Raw genomic sequence first — 21,546 nt, forward strand, 5'->3', positions numbered from 1 at the left:
GGCAAAGGGATATTTTAATCTCATCACACATTAAAATTTAAATAAAAATTTCACCGATTTTACTAAAGCTTAAATATTTAAACCCCATTTTCTCAAAAGTAACTTAAGTGCACTTACAGCCCTTTACTTATGACCCCCTCAATTTAAATGCACTCTCTATATTGTATGTTAACATCAATAATTAATATGATAAATAAAGTAGACATTACATAATGAACATAGCCGCCTGAAAAGTTGAGTTTTTGAAAAAAATGTTACTACTCTACTGTATTTTGATAAATTCCATAAAAGTGATGATCAAACTGAAAATCGTAATATCGTATTTCCCTACAACATAAATAGATACACTACTTTTCTCTCCTCCTATATCTAGTAAAATGATTTGTTTACATATTGCACTAGCAACATCAAACTCCTGTAATGGAAGGGGGCAACAGTGTTTCCGAGTATAGCCAGGTTAATGTTAAAAATGTTGGTAAAAATAAAGTGATGTCCCTGTATTATCTTCACCATCTATTCATAGAAGTAATGAATGAAGAAGCCACACTTACAACAACAAATTATCGATCACTATCGATTAGTGAGGTCAGATATCTTTGAACGTCGTGTATATGACATTATTGGTGCATGATGTAGTACAAGATATTCCTATTTACTGATATGTTTTTCATGTTTTATTAGGATATTGCATATGTCGCTTATCACTAAAAACTCACTAATTTTCTATGTACTTTTCTAGAAATTTCCTAAAATGTAGATTATTAAATTTATTATACATCTTGGTTACACAATTTATTAATTATTGGGATGTTGGTATTGAACTTCATGATAGCTACACAAACCCGCGCTAGCCGTCGAGTTAATATCTTCATAATATTCAGATTGTGATAGTACTGGTTCTTTTTGATTACGTTCAACACACTTTCTGCGCCTTTTGGTGTTGCAGTGGCTTTCAGTGCACTGTTTTTCTGAATTTTACGTTTATTTTACACTAGTTATATATAATGTTGTCTATATTGACAGTGAAAATATTAGTTCAAAATATCCTCAACTATGTCCTGCAACATTACACGCTTGAACGTCTTACCTATGGCATTTTACCTCTGCAATGAACCTTCAGTCAGCCACAAAGATGTAGTTATTTAAATAATTCGACTAGTAAGAGCAGTGATCGATAAGATTACTCACTATGACTGCGTCCCGATTTTGACTTTATAGGGGGAAGAGGGCAGAGAGTATACGAACGTACCTGTACCTGCGCTGTAACGTCACATATACTTCGAATCAGGCAACCTCATTCCAGTTTATAGGTAGCTGAATTACAAAGCCTACTAATAAAGAATAATTTATTCCTCTGGCGTATTTCAATATTGTGGACGGTTTTCGTGTAAATTTAATTTTGAAAACCGCCAAATTAATGCCACTGCGAGCTGCGAGTTGGTTGCAACACAGCGCCTGAGCGCAGCTCATCTAGAGAGACACACCTCTTGCATCAGTATCACTAGAAGTGTGTGTTAGGGGTGGTGGTGATGTCGGACTGCTGAAACTTCAAAGTTAATTTTCTAATTAACCGTGCATTTAATCACAAAACGTAATATTAGGTTTTCTATTCATTTCAGTGTACCCTATCGTCCCTTTCAGTCTGCAAGGTTATTTCACTTCCATCCAGTATATAATTATACATTACATATTATATAATGATACGTGTGTTTTTGCTGCGAATCTTTTATTTTCTACTATATTGTTGTGACTTGTCGTAAAAGTTCTGTCGCAGCCTCTGTTGTTATCAGCCTCTTTCCTCTTTTCACCCTTGTGATTTCATACAGCATGGCGTTTCTAAGCCTATCGTTCTAATGCAGCCATAAAAAAGATCTATCCTCTGATTGAGGTTCTGGCTAATACGTACATCTGTTATCAGTAAGTACTTCTCATTTGACGATATGTATCAGAGGAAGAATAGATGTTTGTATAAATCTGAAGTAATGTAACATGTGGCGACAATATATACAATGGAGGGAAAAATGAACTGGTCACCCTATCCTATTATCTCCTGTCTTAGTTGCCTCATAAGTGGTGCCTTGTTGATATCACTTCTGAGGTTCAGACCTGTCTTCGGACAGATGACTAAACAACAACAAGACACATCTGTACCTCACAGTAATGCATGTGTGGCAATGAAAATACGTATTTTTTTAATTAACGTCAATATTTTAAGATAGCAGTTACCAAACTGTGGTCCGCGAACCATCACTGTAATCATCATCATCATCATCATCATCATCGTCATCATCATCATCATCATCATCATCACAATTACAATAACATAACCACTATAGTCATCACCATCATCACTGCAGTGATCAATATTACTATAGACTATATAGTATTATCCCCGAAATAATCTGTATTCTGTGGAATAACTGTGGCCATAATTATTAGCATTACCATCATCAATATAATCATCACCAACATAAATATTGTCATCACTATCACTGCAGTAAAAATCAATATCACTATAGTCGTCACCATCATTACCATAATCATCGTCTCAACATAGTCTTCGTTATCACTATCACTATAGTCACCAGCTCCATCATATAGTCTACCAAGGAGTGTTTTCAAACGGAATTTTAACTAAGCTTAACTTTATCACTTTCTCTGATGTTATCAACTTGCTGAATTGTGTTGTGTGGATCAAACTTCTGAACATTTTAAGAACAAAACTAAAATTCGTTCAATCATTTATTATCATAAGATACTGCTCTCTTAAATCGACTAAGAATATTGGAAATTAATCAATAATGGCTTTCACAAAACGTCCTATAAAACAATTTTTATATCAAAAGGGAAGCCAAAATGAGCAGAGTTTTATGAAACTTTTTGTTTGAAATATCACAAAGAATAGCCTCTGAAATTAAAGATATTACTTACAGTTTACCCCGTGTAATAGTTTTAATGTAGTTTTCCCAAACTACAGCTTTCACAAAACTTACGTTTAATAGATTTAGTCATCCTTTTTTTCTGCTGATTAAAGGGGCGGCTGTTTGCCTACTCAGATACTCAGCGATACCGCCTTGGAGTGAACTATCTTCAGATTCCAGTGAACTGTCCATTCAAGAAGCGCGTTATAACAGATTATCAGAGAAATGGCTTGAATACAATCCACAATCAGGAAGGAGCACCAAACTACTATCCAAATAGTTTTAATGGGCCTCACAATGTTCCAAGCGCTGCAGATAGCAAGTTCAGTGTCTCAGGTGACGTAGCAAGGTAAATACTCATTACAGTGTCAATCTGGGTGATTGGTTTAAGAGTAAGAATGTTTGCTTCAGAAAGGTATTTCTGTTGTCTGTTAAATAATATTGCTTACCATTAATATGAATTAGCATTACAATAAAGGTCATGTTATAGAAAATAAAATAGAGGCCTAGGACCTTAACAGTCATTATTCGTCCCGACACTATGAATGGGTTCGTAGATCTCACTAGTGCTGACAATCGCAGACCACTTAGTTCGTCACAGACTATCCAGAGTGCATCACAGGCGGTGAGTCCGCCTTACACTCGTAATGAATGTTGATGGTGATGGTGATGGTGATGGTGATGGTGACGATGATTATGATGATGGAGAATTGTTGAGATGGCACAGGGAACCGGTATTACAACTTAGCCTACTTACAAATGGCTTTTAAGGAACCCGCAGGTTCATTGCCGGCCTCACATAAGCCCGCCATCGGTCTCTATCCTGTGCAAGGTTAATCCAGTCTCTATCATCATATCCCACCTTCCTCAAATCCATTTTAATATTATACTCCCATCTACATCTCGGCCTCCCCAAAGATCTTTTTCCCTCCGGCCTCCCAACCAACATTCTGTATGCGTTTCGCCCATGCATGCTACATGCTCTGCCCATCTCAAACGTCTGGATTTAATGTTCCTAATTATGCCAGGTGAAGAATACTGTACAATGCGTGCAGTTCTGCGTTGTGTAACTTTCTCCAATCTCCTGTAACTTCATCCCTCTTAGCCCCAAATATTTTCCTAAGATCCTTATTCAAAAACACTCTTAATCTCTGTTCGTCTCCCAAAGTGAGAGTCCAAGTTTCACAACCATACAGAACAACCGGTAATATAACTGTTTTATAAATTCGAACTTTCAGATTTTTTGAGAGCAGACTAGATGACAAAAGCTTACCTTACACACAAAAACATTATTTGGACATACAGCAATTTTCTAGCATTGATTGTTAGGTCTTAAAGTTTCAGTAAATTGTTTACAGGTAATTTTTATAGGAAGAAGAGACCATTACCAAAGTTACTAAATCTTAGTCAATTTGTATGTGATTTCAATCAAACTTTTACAGGAGATACAATAAGCAAGTGTATACTCGTATATTATCATAATAGCCTCACTTTATTGCTTTGTAAAATATGACAAGATTTATAGCACTGTATCAGAATAGCTCTGTAGGTGTATCACAATAGCCGACACATCCATTATTACAAATAAAAAATAAATTTAACTCTAAATACTTCATATAACGAGTATGTCTAAAATAGCACTAGGATGACCAACTCTCCCGTATTTTCTGGGAACTCCTGTATTTGAGATAATATTCTTGCATCCTCCGGGCTCCCTTCTTGTTCCCATAATTATCTCGTATTTTTCTTTATCAGTCATGACCACCAATTTGTAAAGCAATATTATAATAATAATACCTTATAAATATCATGCACACATTACAGCGTGGAAAGATAAAATTTATGCACTGTATATTTAGATATAAACTGATATTAATATCAATAGTTAATATGTACCAATCAATACCATTCAGTTCTGGTGATCCTATAATCTTTGGTGTTAATATATGCATATATGAGAGTTTTTAATTCGCATAGCAGGATAAAAAATTAAAAGATCTGCTGCATCTTGTTGACAAACAGAAATCGTTAAGACTGAAAAACATTGTATTTTTAAATGTTATTTTACTCAGTGTTGTGAACTAATTCATATTTATATTATAATTAAATCGGTAGTTTATGTTAATAATATAAATTATTCCATCAACTACTCCAGGCTTCACACCCCAAAAAATTGCGTCAAAACTTGTCGTGATTAAGTCTCCTTTTTTTTTTTTTTTTTTAATCAGAAGTTGGTCACCCTAAAGACTCGTCTCCACTATTAAACATTTAACAACAACATGTTAAATTTTAAATTGTCTACTGTTAACATCCCAACATGTTGATTGAACATGTTAATGCTAATTTCATTTAACACTTTGTCCACACTGTTAAACATGTTAAACTTGACTTTCTTTGCGTAGTCCACCATAATAAACAGTCTATGAGGGCCCTATTCATAGACATTCTTAGCGCGGGCTTTTGGTGGATGATAACGTTTTTCGTATTCATAAACCAGTGTTAGCGATATGATATGATATGATATGATATGATATGATATGATATGATATGATATGATATGATATGATATGATATGATATGATATGATATGATATATGATATGATATGATATGATATGATATGATATGATATGATATGATATGATATGATATGATATGATATGATATGATATGATATGATATGATATATGATATGATATGATATGATATGATATGATATGATATGATATGATATGATATGATATGATATGATATGATATGATATGATATGATATGATATGATATGATATGATATGATATGATGTGATATGATATGATATACGATACGATGCGATACGATACGATATGATACGATACGATACGATACGATACGATATGAATCCTGTTTAGCACGCTCGTAGCGCGGGCTAGCGAAATGTCTATGAATAGCACCCTGAGATTTTAATGTAGATAGTGTCTTATTTTCAAACCTTGGACAATGGACTCAGATAATGATTTGACTTTTGTAATTGCCTCTATTGCCTGTTACAAAGCCTTGAAAAGGAAGAAAATGAGGATGTGGGTGCGGCAATATCTTAGTAAAAGACACTATGCAGAAGACATTCTAAACGAGCTTAAAGTTTAAGATCGATTTGGATTCAGAATGTCGAACACGATTTTAATATAGTGCTGCAAAAATACTTCCTGTTACATCAAAGAAAGACACAATTTAAGAGCAGCCATTTCATGGGAATTAAAAAAAATTACAGCGCGATTGATTGACTATCATAGGACTTACGACATGATAGATGTTAAAGGAGCGGGTAATATCGTAGAATTATTCTTCCCGAAGTTTTACGAACGGTAACATGCATCACCAAATATGAACATTACTGACATCAACATAGCATTAACGTTTAGCTTACGACGAGAAAACAGCTCTACTGTATTCTCGAGAACAGTTAAGTACAGTAATTCCAATTCTCTAAAACAGTCGGGCTTCTTTGTTTTGTCTCTGTATTATTTTGCATACACATCCCACAAACAAGGCCTTTCCATCAGTGCATTAATTTTATTCTAACGTATTTTCTTTCGTCCACTCCATTACTTCGAACAACTTAAAGCCAACACCAAGGACCAATGATAGTATAAAAATGATCAAGCGCCACAAAATCGGAAGTTAGTTGTTGCTGTGGAAACTCTACGAACTTTGCCGAACTGTACCGACGCTGCACGACCAAATGAATTGACTTGACATGTTTTCCATTGCTGCTGGAAAACACGCCAACATGTTAAAAGTGTTAACTTCAACACACTCAGTCAACATGTTAAGTCATTTGAGACTTGAAATGTCCATATACATGTTAAATTCAACATGTTATATTTAACGTGTTGTTAAATGTTTAATAGTGGAGACGAGTCATAAATAGGACATGTCTTAATTTTTTCAAATTTATATACGCCTTGATAGAAAAATTACAGCAAAAGATTTATGTTTTGTATCATAATAGGCCTACTGGACTCTACATCTGTTGGCTCGAGTTATGGGCCATGTTTGTAGTAGAATTGCTTGATTTATGTTAAATACGGTGTTCAGCAACTGAAATGTAGCCTATTTCAGGTACAACAGTAGTGATGACGACAATTTCAGTCAGCCAGCTATGTTCTGGGAAAATATATCATACGAGCAGCAGAATGCATTGGTCCACAATTTGTCAGATGATGTGAGCGGAGCGTCATGCGGCATACAGGTCAGTGCATATTCCACTTTACACAGGTTTTAGTAAAAAAAAAAAAAAAAAAAAAAAAAAGTGTATCTTCGAAGAAATCTACGAAGACTTTCTGTGCAACCTCCGAGTAATACTTAAAAGCAGGAATGTTGAAATTAATAGAAGTGCATTTTGAGAAGACTTCGCAAAAATTGTTTGCAAAGTTGACAACTGAGCCATTGGTTTTGGTTTTGTTTGCAAGTGATGTTATGATCATCAGAATGGCGAGAAGAATTTTTTTGGATTAATTGATTGAAAACAACCCCAATTACAGCATTCTAAATAAATATAGCCTGTTTTAATTAAATGTAATAGAATAGAAATGTCGGTAGTAGTAACTTACAGGCTTTACAAACAACGTATAACCTTATACCAGAAAGATATTCAAATATATTCGATGATAGTCTATACCAGAGAAGAGCACAATGTTCCCGCGCGGGTACTGTATACACTACTCCTTCATTTCTTCCTCCACAAATATTCCACCCGTCTGCGTGTGCATACAGTGAGCAGAGATTGAACTCGGTACCATAGCGTTCTAATCAGAGGTGTTCAAATTGGTGGAATATGGCGAATAAATTGTAGGTTTCGTTTTAATTTCCAAGGAACATGGGAACAATGCTATTTTGTTATTGTGAATAAAGATAAAGCTCAATGCCTCGACTGTTCAGTTGAGATTTATATAAAACATTATAATATCAGACGGCACTTCGATCTTGAACATAAGAAGGATTTTGGCGAACATAAATTTATAGATATGATTTGAAAGTCGTATTTGATATATTTTTTAAATAAATTTAAAAAAAGGAAAAGTTCGTCCAAAGGGCTGGATTCGGGAAGAGTACCTTACACGCTCATTGCATTTCCGCGTTGATATTTAGTTTCAGATAAGTTGAATTAATTTTAAAGAGTATTTATTTATTATGTAATATTTCAGTCTACAACTTATCAACTTATCTATGCTAATAATAAATCTGTAACCGAAATTTTTCTGGTAATTTTCGCATTTCCAAAAATAATTGGTGTTAACAAGAACCATCCTGAAACCGAAAATCCCTTTTTTGACATTTTTGTTTGCATGTCTGTCTGTCTGTGTGTCTGGATGTTTGTTACCTTTTCACGCGATAATTGCTGATCCGATTTATACGAAAATTGGAATATAAATTAAGTTCGTTGTAACTTAGATTTTAGGCTATATAGCATTCAAAATACTTTATTTAAAAGGCGGGTTATAAGTTGGCCTGAATTAAATAAATCGAAATATCTCCCTTATTATTTATTTTCATGAAAAATGTTACATAACAGAAGTTTCTTTCAAAATGATTTCCGATAAATTTTACCCTATGCAAAATTTTGATAGAACTGATATTTTTAACGACATAATTTGATTTAAAATAACAATGTTTTTTATGTCATTGTCACCTCAGATTATACGAGTAATAAAGATATGACAAATGACTGGATTTCTTTAAAGCGGCCTTCGACAACAATGGGATTAATATTCATTTAACAACTCTTTTTATATGGATGATATTCATATGTTTATAATATCTATACTAATAATAAATCTGTAGCCAAAATTTTTCTGGTAATTTTCGAGTTTCCAAAAATAATAGATGTTAACATATATAATTATTCATCCTGAGAACGAAAATAGCTTTTTTTTGACATTTTTGTCTGTCTGGCTGTCTGTCTGTCTCTCTGTCTGTCTGTCTGTCTGTCTGTCACCTTCTCACACGATAATGGCTGAACCGATTTATATCAAAATTGGAATATAAATTAAGTTCGTTGTAACTTAGAATTTGGGCCATATGCCATTCAAAATATTTTATTTTAAAAGGGGGATTATAAGGGGGCTTGAATTAAATAAATCGAAATATCTCTCCTATTATTAATTTTCATGAAAAATGTTACATAACGAACGTTGCTTTAAAAATGATTTCCGATAAGTTTCACGCTATGCAAAATTTTGATAGGACTGATATTTAATGAGATAAATGAGTTTTAAAATTACAATAACAACGCCATCTTAAGGGGCTGTAATGAAATAAAAACAAATGACTTCGTCTATAAGGGGCCTTGGACAACAACAAACGAAAGCTATTAAACATAGCCTACAGAGAATGTTTCTGTTCGTATGAAGTAATATCGAAAGCTAATTAACCATTTGTATAATTACCGGTAATTATTATTTCACCATTGGAAAGTGTAGTTTCTCTAGATGAACATAATGCTATAATGTTATTACAGTAACTTCTATTTGGGGCTAAGAGGGATAAAGTTACAGGAGAATGGAGAAAGTTACACAACGCAGAGCTGCACGCATTGTATCCTTCACCTGACATAAGTAGGAACATTAAATCCAGACGTTTGAGATGGACAGGGCATGTAGCAAGTATGGGCGAATCCAGAAATGCATATAGAGTGTTAGTTGGGAGGCCGGAGGGAAAAACGACCTTTGGGGAGGCCGAGACGTAGAGGGGAAGATAATATTGAAATGGATTTGAGGGAGGTGGGATATGATGATAGAGAATGAATTAATCTTGCTCAGGGTAGGGACCAATGGCGGGCTTATGTGAGGGCGGCAATGAACCTCCGGGTTCCTTAAAAGCCAGTAAGTACAGTAACTTCTGAGTGAATTGAGGACAGGTAAGATTAAAATAGCTTCTTATGCACAGAAAACTTAATAGGCTATTCTGTATATTCGTTTCCTATATTTCTTAAAATAATGTTTATGTACACATTCATTTTCATCTCAGAGAATTAACGAATAACAAGAGTGTTTTGATTTAGTATGCAGTAATAGTACGTTAGCTTAGCATTCCATTATTTTATAATCCAAATTTTAACTATGCTCAATCGAATCGTGTTAAAATACATAAAATACATATGCAATAAATGCAATGCATAAAAATTCGGTAATGAGCCAAGCAGATTATGTTGCACTGTTGTAAAAGTTGTTCCTCCTGAGATTCAAGAGCCCCCACAAAAAAACTAAAAACTTACTTAGCGGAATACATCCGTTATCAACACAATTTTTATATAATATAATATAATATAATATAATAATAATAATAATAATAATAATAATAATAATAATAATAATAATAATAATAATAATAATAATAATAATAATAATAAACCTGTAACCGAAATTTTTGTGGTAATTTTCGCTTTCCCAAAAATAATTAGTGTTAACATGTATAATTATTCATCCTGAGACCGAAAATTGCTTTTTTGACATTTTTGTTTGTCTGTCTGTCTGTTTGTTTCACACGATAATGGCTGAACGGATTTCGATGAAAATTGAAATATAAATTAAGATCGTTGTAACTTAGATTTTAGGCTATGTGGCATTCAAAATACTTTATTTAAAGGGGCCTGAATTAAATAAATCGAAATATCTCGCTTATTATTTTTTGTGAAAAATGTTACATTTCTTTTCTTTCTTTAAAAATGATTTCCGATAAGTTTTATTCTATCCAAAATTTTGATTGGACTGCCTCCGTGGTCTGTTGATCAGCATGCTGGCTTCCAGATCATGAGGTCCTGGGTTCGATTCCCGGGCTCGGCTCTCGGTGAATTTTTCTTGAAGAAGAGGAATTCCCTGGATGTCTAGAGTCTGGAAATTTGTATGAATGTGAGTGTGCCGGGTTAATATTAATTAACCAATCATCACAATTATAAAAATACATCAGGACTGTTGCTGGGCAATAACCTGAACACACGTTTCAGCGTAACATTGTTGACAAGCAACTCCATCTGTTAGCACAGCCATAAAGCATCTAATAGATGCTATAGATTTACCAACAACGAAAAAAAAAAAATTGATAGGACTGATAAGGATATACAAGACTTTTAAAATAACAATATAATACATTTTTACCGCCGTCTCAGATTATAGTGTTGTTGTCCTTGCAATAACTCCTATGTGCAAAATATAAACTTTTTGAGTAGGAAGAAAAAAAACATATATTCATTCCATGGCAATGGTACATAGGAGATCGTGAATTCTTACATTTTCGAAAGAAAGAAATACAGTATAATTACATATCACTATATTATGCTGTATCACTAAGTTATTTGAAGGGTTCAGAACCTTAGTGGGCCAAGCGCCATTTACTGAAGACGTAGAAAACAAGGGTTAAAATTAAGTTATTATAATAATTCAATGGAAACATATAGCAAGTAATATAAAGTATACACATTAAATCTAAATGATGTCAATCTTCATTAAACTATGGTTGCATGTAATAACAATTAAGAAACGTGTTAAAGGAATTAATTGCCATAGCACCAAATGTGTGGTCTCTGGACCAAAATGATCGCATTTTAATTATTTAAATAAAATTTAAATTAAGTAACATATTAAACGATTTATCCTTCTATCAAACACGAATGTTCCCTGGATCAAATGTCCTATTTTAATTATGTAATTACTTTATATTTATTTCTAACGGGTGCAGCGGAGCGCACGGGTACAGCTAGTACTAAATATTATTATAAAGAGAGAGCGTTTATATGTTTGTATGAGGCAATCCTAGGAAACTATTTAATCGATTTGGATAGTTCTTTCATCATTGGAAAGTGTAGTTCCTTCAGATGGACATAGGCTTTATGTCACTACAGAAGCTCCAGAGTGAATCGAGAACTAGGCACAAATGCATGATAAGGTATGATTAAAACAGACCCTTACGCACAGAAAACTTTATATACTGTGGAAGCTAACAATGAATGAGCGATATGTTTTCAAATTTAATGCTCTTAGAAGGTAAAACATTTTATGTCTGCTTTGCGTTGCGTTTATTTATGAACCAATGATAGTTAGGTATGGAATAATTTTTCAAATATATTGTACACGCGACACATACATATTAAGTATTAATTATTCAGTAAGATAACGGTACATATTTTTATTGCTTAATTACATTTTGGGTGAGGTACGGTAATGTATACGGTATTTAAACTTTATTTGGTCCATGTAAAATATTATTTTTAATATATTATTTTTGTCCATGGAATATAATCGTATTTTTATTAATGTTGTCGTAAAAGGAAAGTAGGCCTATTTCACCTGGACCAAAAATAAAAAGAAACTGAGTAAAAATTAGTATTTTTACCTTGGAGCTCACTGGAGCTGTTAATCTTCTAGATTATCCGAGTCATTTTACAAACTGCCATGAAATGGCGTTCTTTTACTCATTATGTACACACATTTGTTTCCTATGATTCTTAAAATAATATTTATGTACCATGTTAACTTTAATGTGTTTTTATTTACCGGTACGTAAACAAAGATGCGCAATGAAGGCAACAAAAAATTATTCGTACAAAATCCATGCTATATTCATATTGGTTTGGAATGATTTGTTAAGGAATGTATTCAAGGCTAATTTATAAACATGTTAAACGATTATTCTTACACCAAAAACGAATGCTCCCTGGACCAAATAGTCGTATTTCAATTACGTAATTACTTCATAGTTCCATCTGGTATTGTATGACGTTATGACTGAGATACCCATTGTTAATTGTTTTTACTCATTAAATTAGGCCATAAGAAGCAGAGTGTATAAGATCTCGCGCGCAGAGGGGTGGAATTCGTGGTTTGGGGTGGCCTACACACAAAAAATCGTGCTGAAGATGTTGTTTTGCTAATTATTATTCAATATGAAGTATTGTGCACTATACAGAACTCTTACGATACCTATTAAGTATATAATCTTCTCAGTGATCAAATCGTATCAGTAGAGTAGTGTGTTATAATTTTGAGGTTATTTTCATTGATTTAAGTACGTTGTGGTGTCAGAAGATATCGAAGTTTCATCTTATTTTTTTATGTAGGTTGGACATTAATATATAATGTGTCCCATTTTGTAGGTTCTATTATACTAGAGAGCATTCTCCTACATAATGTACATCGATCGGGCGATGAGCGACCGGCACGAAGGCCATGCAACACGCGGCAAACCTTCTTGCATAGCTCGTCAGTTTTATTATTACTAAACTTACCTGGTTGAGAAGCTCTTATCATCCAGTCTGCTGTCCAAAAATCTGAAAGTTAGAATTTATAAAACAGTTATATTACCGGTTCTTCTGTATGGTTGTGAAACTTGGACTCTCACTCTGAGAGAGGAACATAGGTTAAGGGTGTTTGAGAATAAGTTGGTTAGGAAAATATTTGGGGCTAAGTGGGATGAAGTTACAGGAGAATGGAGAAAGTTACACAACGCAGAACTGCACGCATTGTATTCTTCACCTGACATAATTAGGAATATTAAATCCAGACGTTTGAGATGGGCAGGGCATGTAGCACGTATGGGCGAATCCAGAAATGCATATAGAGTGTTAGTTGGGAGACCGGAGGGAAAAAGACCTTTAGGGAGGCCGAGACGTAGATGGGAGGATAATATTAAAATGGATTTGAGGGAGGTGGGATATGATGATAGAGACTGGATTAATCTTGCACAGGATAGGGACCGATGGCGGGCTTACGTGAGGGCGGCAATGAACCTTCGGGTTCCTTAAAAGCCGTTTGTAAATAAGTAAGTAAGTAAACTTACCTACCTGGAATATAAGAGGTGTTCGAAATTATGCCTTCTGCTGCAACATATCTCTGATATATTTTAAGGATTTAAGAATTTTAATGGCTCATTTTAATTATATTCAAATAGGTAAAACATATATAAATACGTATGTTATCATTCCATTACGATCTAAATATCGATTATGCTCATTTTAATTATATTCAAATAGGTAAAACATATAAAGTGAAACGCAAAAATGGGGCAATGGAGCAAACGGATTATGTTGTGCTGCTGGAAACGTTGTTATTTCTGAGAGTCAAGATCCCCCACAACCATTTATAAACTTATAGTAGTACATCCGTTATCAACACACGTTTTTAATAATATAAAACAGTACAACTCCTTATTCCAAGTGGTGTCGTTTGGTGACAAAGCCTTCTTTCAGTTGAGAGAACAATTCTCTGTTCTTACAAATATATTCTGTTTCAGACGCTGTTAGGTCGTAATACCAAGCTTAAAAGTAGAATTAATTGAACAACTCCAGAGTGTATTGCATGGTAATAACAGTTTCATTCATATTTCTGAACACAACTTTGAAAATAATTCAGGAGCAAACGACTTATAACTTACAATAAACTAATTAGGCCTATTCATTAATAATAACAAAGTTGTAACCTATTTGGAAATATAACAGATTTAAGACAAAGGTATTTATTTATAACAAGACGTGCAGCGAAGCGCACGGGTATGGCTAGTTATGAAATAAAGAATGAATTTCTATAATTTCGACATATATAGTGTTTCCACAAATATTTTCGATCTATTATAACAGGGCTGGGCAGCAAGAGCGGATTCTACTCTCTCACGGGGAGCCATATGATTTCTCTGCATCCCCTTTCTTCTCCGCCGAACACCGCGCAGCGTTGATTCAGTTACGGATGAATATTAAGCGTCCCCGTTTACAGTCTATTTCCGCTCCCGATGCCCAGGCCTGTATTATAAGATCATCTTCAGGTGGTTATCGTATGTATGTATAACATAAAGTATGAACACAGGTGAATACAATGGAGTGTATGAGTGCACATGTACGTAATATTATGTTAAAATGATGTGGAGATTATACAATAATTATATTAACTAGTGTTGTTCGTACCTGATATACGACACCGTGCCAGCAGATCGAGTGGTAGCCCTACATAACTATAGTAGTACTGAGCGAGGTGGCTCATGACTTCCGCATGGGACTCGCATTCGGGAGATCCGTGGTTCAGTCCACACCTGTGGAGTAATGGTCAGCGCCTCTGGCCGCAAAACCAGGTGGCCCGGGTTCGATTTCCGGACGGGGCAAGTTACCTGGTTGAGGTTTTTTTCCGGGGTTTTCCCTCAACCTAATATGAGCAAATGCTGGGTAACTTTCGGTGCTGGACCCCGGACTCATTTCACCGGCATTATCACCTTCGTCTCATTCAGATGCTAAATAACCTAAGTTGTTGATGAAGTGTCGTAAAATAACCCACCAAAAAAAATCCATGGTTCAGATACGAACAAAGACGTAATCTACGTGAAAAATAACACAATATCATCAAAACATATTACGTCAGTGGTAGGCATTTTTATACATTTAGCCGTTCTAAGTTATCGTAGCAATCTACCTCATTCACTTTGTGCGCTATATTGACTTAAATCCTCCTTGCTACTCCTCAGTGGTGGCCCGTATATAAAACTGAAGGGTTTAGAGCCATAGTAGACCAAGCGCCATTTATTAAAAACGGAGAAAGCAAGGGTTAAAATTAAGTGAATGCCATAGTTTAATGAAGATCGATATATCATTTAGTTTTAATGTGTATACTTTATATTACTTGCTATATGTTTCCATTGAATTATGGTAATAACTTAATTTTAACCCTTGTTTTCTACGTCTTCAGTAAATGGCGCTTGGCCCACTCTGACTCTAAACCCTTCAAATGCTTTGTTATCCTTAACGAAAACGGAACTAGTTTATTTGTTGCAAACAATCGGAATTAAAAACTCAAATTTATCCATACAAAAAAGTATTTTTTAAAAAGTGGGGCACCTGACACACAAATATTATACTTTCCATTATAATCTGTGCATTTCGAACTGGCGGATCAAGGTCACGTTCAGACGTACAAACCACGCACGAGTCACTGAACTGAAAACTGTGAACTGAAGCACTCGTAATCCCGGCAGTCCCAACTGACTTTAGTTGAGGAGAATGGTCCGGGAATGGGGTAAGCACGCGTGGAAAATACAGTCCATTGCGTGACCTTGATCCGCTAGTTCGAAATGCACTGACAATAGTTTTGAAAGTGATACTTAGAAGCCGACAATCTGCCACTTATGCCTACTGTAATGCGTCACTGACCGCGGATTGTTTTGACTACGCAATACTCAGCAAAGGAAGAAGGCCTTTCCCATTCCCTGCGATGACTGAATGGTCAGATCTTCAGCCGGTCACGCAGGGTTCCAGTCCCTGTCAGGACTGATTTTTTTAACTCCTTGGCTGTTATGGGCGTAGAATCTGCGCGCGCACGCTGGCTGTGATGGACGTAGTTTTTACATAACTACTAGTAAAACTGTTAGAAAATTATATTCGGGGCAGAACGTTCCAGGTTAAACTGAACGACGTGCACTCCACGTCGCGAGGTATTAACGCTGGTGTGCCTCAGGGCAGCATTCTGGCACCGACTCTTTTCCAAATCTATATTAATGACCTACCTTTTAATCAAAATTTCAATAATAGTATTTTAGCACTATACGCTGACGATTCGGCATTTCTCACTGCTTCGTGGAAGCCAACTGTCGCCATTACCAGGCTACAAGGTCACCTGCGTGACATTGAACCATGGCTCCTCAGATGGAGAATCAAATTAAATATATCTAAAACACAAGCCATCTTATTTAGCAGAAGAAATAAATTCAATAGACCGGGTATAAATCACACGAAGTTAGCTATAAATGGATCACAAATCGAGTGGAAAACTTCAGTTAAATATCTCGGAGTAACACTAGACAGACGGCTCACATTTTCAGAACATATACTTCAAAAACTCAGACTTGCCAATGCTAGAATGGTGGAGCTTTACCCAATATTAAATAAAAGCAGAAACCTAAATATACACACAGCCCTAACTTTGTATAAAACATTAATTAGGTCAGTAATATTATATGCCTGTCCTGCTTGGGGACATGCACCTATTACAGTCCGTAAAAAATTACAAGTTTTCCAAAACAAAATTTTAAGATTCATCACAGGACTTCCTAGAGTAACTCCTGTTAGATTGATTCATGAAGAACTAGAAATTTCGACAATTCAAGAATATATTTCAAATCAAGCCTTCTGCACGTACACAAAGTCGTACAGCAGCACAAACCCACTAATTTCTTCACTAGGAAATTACAACCCTGCATTAGACAAACATAAAAGACCTAAGAGCGTACTCCACCCTCTAGCTTGGAACGACAACGTACAAGACGAATACCAACTTGAACACTAAATAACCACTTGACTCTACACACAGACAAGGCTATTAATGCACTAATAATGTTATTTCTCTGTTTCAGGGTCATCACGTTATTGGCAGCATAGATGCATTGCTCTAATTGTTAACACTTTTATGGACCTTTAATGTATGTGTATTTTGAATAATGATTAAATTAAAACCTCCCACCTGAACATATTCCGACCACACTATAGCCAATTGGCTTGTCGTCAGCACGACATCTCATCCTGCTCTAGGTTTTTCCGTGGTTTCCCTTGAGCAATAAGACAAATGTCGGGATGAGCCCTAAAAGAAATGGGCCACGGACCACTTCCCTTCCCCCACTCTTTCTCTTCTACTGTCACAAAGAACTTGCTAATTTCTTAGATACAAACCCTGAATTATGATAATAGGAGAATATAAATATATTGTAAGTTCACAGGGCTAACGGCTTCGAAGCTGGGTACCTGGTTCTAATGAAGTGCACTGGTAGCAAACTAAAAACATGGAGGCATGAAATAGTTACTCTGCCTGCCATTAAAAATTCACTTCACTAAATCCCCAAGGTAAAAAAAAAAAAAAAAACAGATAATGATTATTTTACAAGGCAATACTCCATAAATGTATTTTATAAACTTCCCTTGAGTTTGATTATCTTATAAACATATCTCTAAATGTTGCGTCGAGTATGATAAATTTCGAAAGAGGATTGGAAACACAAGGGAACATCGCCACATGTGGCACCCATGATACACACTTCTTTGCGGATTCCCTTGGACTTACAAACGAAACACCAACGGGCTGCATATTTATTGTTTTCTGTGGAGGGGATTCGTGTCGGAAAATGTTTTTCTTTTAGACGGAGAATTGCGGGTTTTTATTACTTTTTCCCAACTGTATGGATGGGGCGTTCAAGTAGTCAATAAATAGAATTGAAATACTGATATAGTAGAGCGAGAGTCTTACTGATGGTCTCTCCTGCATGATATGGGAGAGTTGATAGGTCTGCTAATGCGACATTTCTTATAATTTTGTATTATTCTTATTGATAATTCCATTTTAAATGTATTTAGTTTGCCAGAGAATTTTAAAACTATTTACATATGTGAGTACTTAGGGAGAAAAGTTCAGGGCAGAAGAAGATATCAGATGATAGACGACATTAAGATACATAGATCGTATGCGTAAATTAAACTGAAGGCAGAAAATAGAAAAGATTGGAAAATGCCGGGTTTGCAGTAAAAGTCCTGCTTTGACCAGGAAACTATGATTGAATGAATGAATAATGCGAAAATAGTTGTATTTTCAATAACTCAATACATACATAGACTTATATACGTATTTGTTTTGCAGGAACGAGTGGTAAACATCCTTTACAAAGTGAACCAAGAATTTGGCACAAGAGTAAGGAAGATTTTGCAATCTACTGAAATGTCTGAGAAATGTGTTTGCGAAAGTTAAATTTTTATATCGTTACAGGATGGTATTACTGATTAATGTATTGTGTTTTCAAATGTTAACTATTTATTCTTATTTATATGACTTAAAATTAAATATGAAAATATGATGTAAGGTAGTGGGAATTTTCTCCCTGAAGAAATTCAGGAAAATTACATGCATTCACAAGTGAAATATAAATGAAGACTGGACATAAAAGAGACTGTAAGTGTCAAAGAAGCAAACTGTAGAAAGCAGGGTTTTCTTGTGCGACTGGTAATGTAATATCATACCTTTTGCACATACAGCATGTACAGTTTCCCTGGAAAAGGATGAGACGATTGAATATTCCTAAGTCTCAGATGCAAGACACTGCGCATGATCGGAGACCAGAGCACCGATACACAAGATAACGAATATTGAGTTACTTAAATTCAGACTATTTGCTTTGTTACTAGCATCGTTCCGAAATTCACTTCAAAAACTGCAAAAAATATGATAACATTACGTAAATAAAAGATAAATATATACATAAATCGTGTAGTTAAATCGACAATGGACCTTCATGACTAGATCGACACTCCGCACAGAAAGGAACGCTTTCATGTCGTTTCAATAGCTCAGACGGTAAGACTTCTGCGTGTTGTGTAGAAGAGCGCGAGTTCGATTCTTAGTCTACACAACGATTTTTTTTTGTCTAAATAACGTTGAAATAGCTGAGTAACGTTGAAATAGAGATTTACAAAGTCCTGAGATTAAGTGTTAATGATCGCAAACAATACAAAATTACAAGTTATAATATTATAAACGTTAATTTAATGAATACATTTATACACACATACACAATGTAAATGCATATATATTAAAAACTAACAATTAAAATGAAATTAAAAAATATATGTAGGGGAGACTGTTGTATCTTTAAACACTTTTCACATTTTATTTTTTTTAATTTTGGGAAATGAAATTTTTTAAATGAAAAAATGCTTGAAATAATTACTGAAGATTCCTTTACAACTTCCTGTATGTACTTTCCTGTTTTACAGATCTGTTAAGGATGGAAAAAATAAAATGAAGAGATATGTAATGTGTTCAAAGGTACAACAGGATCATGTACCTTGGAACATACCCTCTTGTAAGTTGGAACACATGGAATATAGGTGGGAATATAGCTGTAAGAACTGACAATCATATTTACAATGTATTTGCAATCATAAACCACAGCAGGCTTCTTTGATTGAGATTTTATTTCCTGGAGAAGCAATAACTGCTTCAACAGCTTTCTTCAAGGCATCCGTATCAATTGGGGGCCTCTTAACTCCAGACTTACTTCGTGACATGACCTTAAAATAAAAGCAAAACAAAAACCGATAGTATCGTGTAAGTTGGAACATGTTCCATGGTACAAGATGTTTTGTGTTCAAAGGTACAAGCGGGTGCACGTTTGAACAAATATGGCTCCCAAAACTAGAGAGTCAAATAAATCATGGAAATTAAAATATGTTATTACTCACCAGATGATATGGAACACATCGTACTTGAAAGATATTAACAAATGCAATCTGGTTTTGTGTTAGAAAACATACATCAATGAACGAAATGTTTACTTTTGGTACTAGAAAAATTCTTTTGTCCACGGAACTCACACTTTGCAATAAATCAAACTGAAACTATGACCAGAGCTACTTAGCGGCTTTCTCTACAATCTACTTCATTTTCAGTTCTCTAGGTAGCAGCAAACATTAAAAAACAAAAAATGTTCAAAGGTACACTATGCTAAAGGTACAACAGTCTCCCCTAATAATAGACAAACTTTTGCAAAGGTTTAGAGTCCTTAGGCTAAGTCATTTGTTGAGCAATTATTACAATAATTTATTAATAACTTTCCCATATGTGTAAGAAATGCACTCGCACAAAACATTTTTTGTTAAAAGTATGGCTTTGGATTATTTCGTTCTCACACCTTCAGTTAATTTTAACTATTTTATCTACGTGTTTGCAATACTGTTTAATTTAATGTGCATTCAATTTTATTCATGTTATGATTGAATGAAAAAGCACTGTTGCAGTTATTGATTAATTACATATATTAATACTAATTATTAAATGTATCTGTTAAGTAACCAATTGCAGTATCTTTCGCAAAATCTTGAATGTTTAAGTTGTCAATAATATTTCTGTACCATATACTATAATACGTTAAAAGAATTTGCAATAGATTTGGGATCCTCTACTTTATAATCATTAGTTTTAATGAAAAAATATTTTCTTTCTTGGGATATATACAAGTTTAAATTTAATAATATTCCGAATAGGTTTAATTGTATTATCTGAATTTTGTACTCTTCTATTCAAATATATTCTATTTCTCTCTTTCATAATTTTTGATAAATTACACTGCACTTCTTGCAGTATTTAAGAACATGAGGATCATTACATTGCAACATATTACATATAGATTCTTCTTTTTAATACATGAGATTTTGAAGTCCCTGCGTTATCTACATGTTTTTACTTTTTAATTTTTTCACAACATTGAGTGGAGAACATCCACTGAAGTGATTATGAAATTAAGTGAAAAATTCAATACATTTACTCTTAATATCAGTAGTACCAATATCATATATGTTTTTCCAAGATTCATTTTGTAGACATAAATGTGAATAATCACTAGATACAGCATTTACGATCCTTTCTTAGTTTTTAAATTAATATTTTGAAATTGTTCAGTAACATTGGAAACAGGATTTATTTATCATGTTCAGACAAACCATTTATTATAGGTTCTGTCGAATAGGAATTCAGTCTAATTCTGTGTACAAAACATTTATCAATGGCTGTGCTACTTCAGCTTGTATGCTGTGGGAAAATGAGTCTACGACTAAGGTTTCCAGTTTCAAGGAGTGAATTTA

The 21,546-nt window shown here is 34.4% G+C and overlaps 1 protein-coding gene across 1 annotated transcript in view; it reads left to right on the forward strand.

The window, feature by feature from the left end:
* LOC138698668 (catalase-like) overlaps positions 1-20,617 on the forward strand; it is a 135,617-nt gene extending 115,000 nt beyond the window's left edge. Inside the window, exons 8-10 of the mRNA XM_069824819.1 lie at positions 3,035-3,270; positions 7,020-7,149; positions 18,551-20,617. Of these exons, the coding sequence (XP_069680920.1) occupies positions 3,035-3,270; positions 7,020-7,149; positions 18,551-18,658 (474 nt within the window). The 3' untranslated portion in view covers positions 18,659-20,617. The remainder of the gene's footprint in view (positions 1-3,034; positions 3,271-7,019; positions 7,150-18,550) is intronic.
* Positions 20,618-21,546: the final 929 nt, after the last annotated feature.

Source organism: Periplaneta americana, chromosome 1, assembly GCF_040183065.1.
Source record: "Periplaneta americana isolate PAMFEO1 chromosome 1, P.americana_PAMFEO1_priV1, whole genome shotgun sequence".
Classification (NCBI taxonomy): Eukaryota; Metazoa; Arthropoda; class Insecta; order Blattodea; family Blattidae; genus Periplaneta; species Periplaneta americana.